At 46.3% G+C, this 8,596-nt stretch overlaps 1 protein-coding gene across 1 annotated transcript; it reads left to right on the top strand.

The window, feature by feature from the left end:
* The first annotated feature begins 3,012 nt into the window (after window positions 1-3,012).
* On the top strand, window positions 3,013-3,918 carry LOC109041631 (craniofacial development protein 2-like). The gene has a single exon (XM_019058022.2). The coding sequence runs from the start codon at window positions 3,013-3,015 to the stop codon at window positions 3,916-3,918; it is 906 nt and encodes a 301-aa protein (XP_018913567.2).
* Window positions 3,919-8,596: the final 4,678 nt, after the last annotated feature.

Genomic DNA, 8,596 nt, shown 5'->3' with positions numbered 1-8,596 from the left:
TTCCCTCTGGCCGGGAGCCATTAAGCAGCATCAAATATGGTAATCGGCATTTCATTTCAAATTTCCCGCCAAGCCTGAAACAAAATGAATGGAACGGAGCGTTCCGTCACTTTTGGAGAGTTCGCAGCTTCCGTTTGTAAGCGATATATTTGAATTTAGGCTCTTGTGAGTCTGTAAGTGACCATTGTGTGCCCCTACACTCAGAATAGTCACTCGGCATGAGCGCAGAAGTAGGTCAGGAGTGGAGGAAACAGATAACGGAGGAATCGATTCTCGGAAACTAAATTGAAAGGTCTAGGCGCCGCGCCGGCCGGCGCTTCCGCATTCCTCAGCGATTACCGCGCGGCACGAAGGATTCCTGGATTCACTAGACAGACTGGAGACGGGAGTCGCGGGGTGGGGCATTGATGGAAGGTGGAGGGAGGGGGGAGGGCTCGGCGTGTGACTCACTATTGCGACACACAAAGGATTAGAAGATAAGACAGCGCAGGCATATGGTTATCATAATAGGTGCAGCTCTGTTATTTTGCTAGGAAGGGCCTCTGGCCCCTCTACCGCAAGAGGGTCCGTGGGGTATGGAATGTCCTCTAGTTCAGAGGGGAGTACAGGGGGTCCCCTCAGAAATGTTTCGCAATTTTAATTCTATTTGGGCGTATATTAAGGCTCCCATGACGCAAAGAATCAATCGATTTCTGCAAGAAAATTACGCCATTTTGCGTACTTACAGCATATAATTCTACTGAATTGTTGGATTCAACAAGTCCGGAATTTTTCAAAACATTCGACTCAGTTGGGGCCCATTTTGAGGCCCCAATGACGCAAAATCTAGAAAATACTTTCCAAATGAGTACGTGGTACGTGGTGTTCATTAAACATTCATGACAATTAACTCTTCCGTTCTGCTATACACCCAAACGCCAAGTATACCAAACGCCCCGGAGGTTATCGGGCAACTGACAACGGAACATCTATTCGTCAATGCCCTGCCATCATCCCTGCATGGGACGGCCCTGTCCGATGAAGTTCGTGTCATTAAAAACTCTGCATTAAAAGAGGCAAAAATCCTTTACGAAAATCTTTTTCCACCAGTCAAAATTTCTGAGGGGGGGGGGGGGGCAGATGGTACTATTTTCAAATCTAGGTGGGACCTGGCCTCCCCGGTCCTCCCTTGCTACGCCCATGGTTATCATGTGACTGTCGACCATCGTATGACGCACGAATACATATTGTCGAAGGTAACTTTTCACCGAAAAGTCGAATTTCAGTTGTAAAAAAACGTCTAATTCAACAGTTTGCATTAAAAATATATGTATATATAAAGGTCGCTTTACAGCACTTCCTCGCGCTCTACGACTCCTAACCTCCACTGCTCTCTTTCAAACCACAAATCTTGGGGGATTGAGCACCTTAACATTTCCGCTTCAATCCCTTCCCTCCAACCTTTCATTGGGCGCCCTCTGCGTCTTCTCCCAGGAGGAACCCAGTCAAGGACCTTCTTCGGCAACCTGTCTCCTGCCATTCTCTGGACATGACCATACCAGGTGAGTTGTTTTGTCATAATGTCATGCACGATGGTCTGTTTGGCATCCATGATCTCCCGTACCCTCTCATTCCTGACGCGATCCTTTCTGGAAATACCAGCGGATCTACGCCAGAAGTCCATCTCAGTTGCCTCTAAAACCTCCCGGGTCCGCTGTTTCATTGGCCATACTTCACACCCGTAGGTTACTATGCTCTTGACAATCGCGTTGTAGATCCTTCTTTTGTTCTCTTTGGAGATCCTTTGGTCCCAAAGGACTCCATTTAACATAGCGATTGCCCTCCTACCCTGCATATTCCTGTTCTTGATGGCCTGGTCCAATCTTCCATCCTGGGTTAGAAAAACTCCTAAATATTTGTAAATATCGCAGCTTCCAATTTGCCGTCCATCCTCTAATTCTATACTTTGCTGATTCCCGCCAACGGTCAACTTCTCGGTTTTGCTGACATTCACCTCGAGGCCCCATTTCCGATACTCAGCCACCAACTTTCGAGTCATGTACTCAGCATCATCCTGATCTTGGGCGATAAGTACTTGGTCATCAGCAAAGCATAACGTGTACAGAGTTTCTTCATCATTCAGAGGGACACCCATTCCGGAACATTTTTTCTTCCATTCACGCAGTACATGTTCTAAGTATATTTTAAACAAGGTGGGGGAGAGGCAGCACCCTTGCTTTAGCCCCTTTGTTACATAAAAACCCCCCGACAAGCCCCCTTTACATTTAATTCTTGCGAAAGTCCCTTGATAAAAAAGCTTAATTGCATTAATTAGTCCACGAGTAAAATCAGATTTTTCCAAGGCCTCCCAGAGTTTCACTAAAGGCACGCTATCATAGGCTTTTCGCAAATCCACGAACACCAAGTGCAATTCTTGACCAACCGCCATCTTCTTCTCAATAACCTGGGTGATGCAAAATAGATGGTCAACGGTTGATCTGCCAGCCCTGAAACCCGCTTGCTCTTCTGCCTCATGATGAATCCATTCTTCTTCGATTTTAGCTTTCAATATCTTACCATAAATTTTACTAATCGTTCCGGTCACCGACAATCCACGATAATTATCGAGATCGTCCTTTTTCCCTTTTTTGTGGGTAGCTGTAATCCAACATTCTTTCCACTCCCTCGGGACTTCATCACCCCTCGCACATTTATCCATCAAGTCCCTTAAGCAATGGTATAGTCTGTTGGACCCACATTTAATTATTTCTGAGGGACTATCTCCGGGTTACCGTATGGGGGACTGTACTGTCACAGGTTTAGCAATCCTGCGGACCCCAGCTGGTAGCCCCTGCCTCAAAGGGGGTGGGTAGACAGGGCTCTTAGCTGTGGTGAAAGCATCCTGTCTAGGAGAGGCAACTCCGAAATCAAACTCTGGCCCTCCAGGTTGGGGGTTGGGGCATCGGGCTGACTCCCCGATCCTCGGAAAAAACACACAATGTCAAAAAACCTAACCAAACTGCCTCGGTAACCATGGAAAAAAAACGGACTCTTCGACTCAAACTAAGGAAAAGGACACTGAATTTTGGAACTTGGAATGTCCAAGGGATATCGACGAAATTGACGGAGGTTGTGTCGGAGATAAAGAATCACGGGGTGGACGTATCAGTACTAACAGAAACCAAGAAGAAAGGCCGCGGATCTGAAAGTTTAGGAGATTACGACATGTTTTTCAGTGGAGTAAGTAAGGAACAACGGGCTCAGCAGGGTGTTGCAATTCTTATACGGAAAACCTTGCGGAAGTACATTAACAACTGGGAAGCTGTGAGTCCGCGCATAATCAAGATGAATCTCACGGTGTGCGGGCACAGAATTGCAATACTTGGAGTGTACGGGGTGAATGACGATGCTCCTGTGGGGCTAAAAGACCAATTCTTTGACCAACTTAATGATGAAATCGAGCAAATTGGAACTACGAGGGAAGTGCTAATCATGGGAGACCTTAATGGAAGAACAGGTAGTAGGAGGGGTTGCAAGGTGGTTGGACCATATGGAGAGGAAGTAGTGAATGATAGCAGTATCCGGATCATCGATAGCTGTGATCAAAATGATCTTAAAATTTTAAACGGATTCTACCAGCGTCGCGACATTCACAAATACACCTGGGTGCAGCCAACGCGAGGTTTGAGGTCCATTATTGACTACGTGATTGTGAGGCAAAAATCCAAGATGAAGGTTCAGCATGTGAGAGTGTGCAGAGGTCTCTCATGTGGCAGCGACCACTATTTTCTCGAAGCAAGAATAGCTTTCCCGGCGAAGGACGGCCAGCGAGTCGAGCCTGTGCAGCAAGATCAGCAGCAAGAGAGGGTTGTCCTTCACCGGAAGAAGTATAATATCGATAGTCTCCACCATGACAGCGTTAAACGTCTGTACAGGTAAAGGCTGGATGAAAAGTTGGTGGAGAGGTCTTTTAGCAGCACTGAGGAGCATTATCAATTCATTAAGGATTGTATTCACTCTGCGGCCAGTGAGGCCTTAGGAGTTTGTGAAGAAGATAACTCGAGGCGTAAGCCATACTGGTGGGACGCGGAAGTGGAACGAGAGATCCAAGATAAGCGAAACAAGTACCATTCTTTTCTGTCCTCTAAGAGGGATGAAGACAAGGTTGTTTACAAGCAGGCTCAGGCTCGGGTGAGGAGTCTCATTACAAGGAAGAAAAACGAGACTTGGGAGCAGAATTGCTCCAAAATTAACACCTACCTCGGGGGCAGAAAGAGTGCAGAAAGTTGGAAATTATTAAAAGGCCTACGAAGGGATATGAAGCGTGATATTTTATCTCCGATATCGATCCGCCAGTTGGAGGAACATTTTAAACAATTATTGACCGAAAGGCGACCAGAGTTTCAGGGAGGCACGCAGATAAACACCGATGAGGCATCCACTGTATCAGTCCAGCTCTTTGATGTGGTTAAAGCCGTCAGGGAGTTGAAGAATGTGAAAGCTTATGGACCCGGAGATATTCCCTCAGAATTAATTAAATGTGGGTCCAACAGGCTGTTCCATTGCTTAAGGGACTTAATGGATAAATGTGCGAAGGGTGATGAAGTCCCGAAGGAGTGGAAAGAATGTTGGATTACAGCTACCCACAAAAAAGGGAAAAAGGACGATCTCGATAATTATCGTGGATTGTCGGTGACCGGGACGATCAGCAAAATTTATGGTAAGATATTGAAAGCTAAAATCGAAGAAGAATGGATTCATCATGAGGCAGAAGAGCAAGCGGGTTTCAGGGCTGGCAGATCAACCGTCGACCATCTATTTTGCATCACCCAGGTTATTGAGAAGAAGATGGCGGTTGGTCAAGAATTGCACTTGGTGTTCGTGGATTTGCGAAAAGCCTATGATAGCGTGCCTTTAGTGAAACTCTGGGAGGCCTTGGAAAAATCTGATTTTACTCGTGGACTAATTAATGCAATTAAGCTTTTTTATCAAGGGACTTTCGCAAGAATTAAATGTAAAGGGGGCTTGTCGGGGGGTTTTTATGTAACAAAGGGGCTAAAGCAAGGGTGTTGCCTCTCCCCCACCTTGTTTAAAATATACTTAGAACATGTACTGCGTGAATGGAAGAAAAAATGTTCCGGAATGGGTGTCCCTCTGAATGATGAAGAAACTCTGTACACGTTATGCTTTGCTGATGACCAAGTACTTATCGCCCAAGATCAGGATGATGCTGAGTACATGACTCGAAAGTTGGTGGCTGAGTATCGGAAATGGGGCCTCGAGGTGAATGTCAGCAAAACCGAGAAGTTGACCGTTGGCGGGAATCAGCAAAGTATAGAATTAGAGGATGGGCGGCAAATTGGAAGCTGCGATATTTACAAATATTTAGGAGTGTTTTCTAACCCAGGATGGAAGATTGGACCAGGCCATCAAGAACAGGAATATGCAGGGTAGGAGGGCAATCGCTATGTTAAATGGAGTCCTTTGGGACCAAAGGATCTCCAAAGAGAACAAAAGAAGGATCTACAACGCGATTGTCAAGAGCATAGTAACCTACGGGTGTGAAGTATGGCCGATGAAACAGCGGACCCGGGAGGTTTTAGAGGCAACTGAGATGGACTTCTGGCGTAGATCCGCTGGTATTTCCAGAAAGGATCGCGTCAGGAATGAGACGGTACGGGATATCATGGATGCCAAGCAGACCATCGTGCATGACATTATGACAAAACAACTCATTTGGTATGGTCATGTCCAGAGAATGGCAGGAGACAGGTTGCCGAAGAAGGTCCTTGACTGGGTTCCTCCTGGGAGAAGACGCAGAGGGCGCCCAATGAAAGGTTGGAGGGAAGGGATTGAAGCGGAAATGTTAAGGTGCTCAATCCCCCAAGATTTGTGGTTTGAAAGAGAGCAGTGGAGGTTAGGAGTCGTAGAGCGCGAGGGAGTGCTGTAAAGCGACTTATATGTATGTGTATATCTCCGGGTCCATAAGCTTTCACATTCTTCAACTCCCTGACGGCTTTAACCACATCAAAGAGCTGGACTGATAAAGTGGATGCCTCATCGGTGTTTATCTGCGTGCCTCCCTGAAACTCTGGTCGCCTTTCGGTCAATAATTGTTTAAAATGTTCCTCCAACTGGCGGATCGATATACGAGATAAAATATCACGATTCATATCCCTTCGCAGGCCTTTTAATAATTTCCAACTTTCCGCACTCTTTCTGCCCCCGAGGTAGGTGTTAATTTTGGAGCAATTCTGCTCCCAAGTCTCGTTTTTCTTCCTTGTAATGAGACTCCTCACCCGAGCTTGAGCCTGCTTGTAAACAACCTTGTCTTCATCCCTCTTAGAGGACAGAAAAGAATGGTGCTTGTTTCGCTTATCTTGGATCTCTCGTTCCACTTCCGCGTCCCACCAGTATGCCTTACGCCTCAAGTTATCTTCTTCACAAACTCCTAAGGCTTCACTAGCCGCAGAGTGAATACAATCCTTAATGAATTGATAATGCTCCTCAGTGCTGCTAAAATACCTCTCCACCAACTTTTCGTCCAGCCTTTGCCTGTACAGACGTTTAACGCTATCATGGTGGAGACTATCGATATTATACTTCTTCCGGTGAAGGACAACCCTCTCTTGCTGCTGATATTGCTGCACAGGCTCGACTCGCTGGCCGTCCTTCGCCGGGAAAGCTATTCTTGCTTCGAGAAAATAGTGGTCGCTGCCACATGAGAGACCTCTGCACACCCTCACTTGCTGAACCTTTATCTTGGATTTTTGCCTCACAATCACATAGTCAATAATGGACCTCAAACCTCGCGTTGGCTGCACCCAGGTGTATTTGTGAATGTCGCGACGCTGATAGAATCCGTTTAAGATTTTTAGATCATTTTGATCACAGCTATCGATGATTCGGATACCGCTATCATTCACAACCTCCTCTCCATATGGTCCAACCACCTTGCAACCCCTCCTGCGACCCGTTCTTCCATTTAGGTCTCCCATGATTAGCACTTCCCTCGTTGTTCCAATTTGCTCGATTTCTTCATTTAGTTGTTCAAAGAATTGGTCTTTTAGCCCCACAGGAGCATCGTCATTCACCCCGTACACTCCAAGTATTGCAATTCTGTGCCCTTACACCGTGAGATTCATCTTGATTATGCGCGGACTCACAGCTTCCCAGTTGTTAATGTACTTCCGCAAGGTTTTCCGGATGAGAATTGCAACACCCTGCTGAGCCCGTTGTTCCTTACTTACTCCACTGAAAAACATGTCGTAATCTCCTAAACTTTCAGATCCGTGGCCTTTTTTCTTGGTTTCTGTTAGTACTGATACGTCCACCCCGTGATTCTTTATCTCCGACACAACCTCCGTCAATTTCGTCGATATCCCTTGGACATTCCAAGTGCCAAAATTCAGTGTCCTTTTCCTTAGTTTGAGTCGAAGAGTCCGTTTTTTTTCCATGGTTACCGAGGCAGTTTGGTTAGGTTTTTTGACATTGTGTATTTTTTCCGAGGATCGGGGAGTCAGCCCGATGCCCCAACCCCCAACCTGGAGGGCCAGAGTTTGATTTCGGAGTTGCCTCTCCTAGACAGGTTGCTTTCACCACAGCTAAGAGCCCTGTCTACCCACCCCCTTTGAGGCAGGGGCTACCAGCTGGGGTCCGCAGGATTGCTAAACCTGTGACAGTACAGTCCCCCATACGGATACAGAATGGCTAACCGAATAGAACCGGGCTAGAATTTATAGTTCCAAATTGCAAAATGTAGTAGCATTAAAAACACTTTTTTATTATTCTAGGAAAAACATGGAAAAAAGGTTCTCAAGTTAATAATAACATTGGTCTGCACCAAAAGAATCCTGGATACATGATGATCATTTGGACTGCATTTTGCAATTTGGAACTATAAATTCTGGCTTTTCTGGAAAAACACTTACGTGCATGGGGAAACTAATTGCACATACGTTGTTTTTAAACCGGGCTAGAATTTATAGTTCCAAATTGCAATATGTAGTCCATTTCTTACGTAATGTTTAGCGCTGAGTCTGGAAATGATATCTTTTTTTTACCTATGCCCACTAATTTCCAGCGAACTTGACATTTCCCTCAAAAGAACAGGCTATTTCGAAAAATATTGTTACTTTCATGCGGAGAATGTTGCATTGAAAATCGGCAAAAGCTTTAGGCTTTGAAAACTTTATCTTTGTACTTATAAAACATGCACAAAAATACAAATGTTGCTATTGGAACGGATTTAGAGTAGTGCATGTAGTATAAGTCATAGGCACCTGCACCGGCGTCGCGGAGTCGCGCGGGACGACGCGGATTGGCGACACGGGTGGCCGAGTCCCTTGCCCGAGATGCCAGAACTACCCAAAATCTAAGTACAATCAAGATCAGAAGCCTGGTGGCGCGTGAAGGCGCTTCACCAGAGCCGGCACCCAGGCGGAGTTCGGGACCTGGCCGATCCACCGGAGATGCGTTCGCGGGTCTGCTTACAAGTTCCTCTGGTCAGCAGATTTGGGGATGCATCTTCCCGTGGGAAAGGACGCCGTGGTCAAACTGAGGAGGCCTGGAAATTCTAGGCGAAAGGCGCGGACCTCAGTCTCCTCGTACCGTTTAC

This window comes from Bemisia tabaci, chromosome 3, assembly GCF_918797505.1.
Source record: "Bemisia tabaci chromosome 3, PGI_BMITA_v3".
Lineage (NCBI taxonomy): Eukaryota > Metazoa > Arthropoda > Insecta > Hemiptera > Aleyrodidae > Bemisia > Bemisia tabaci.
This window is presented reverse-complemented; position numbering and strand designations above follow the sequence as displayed.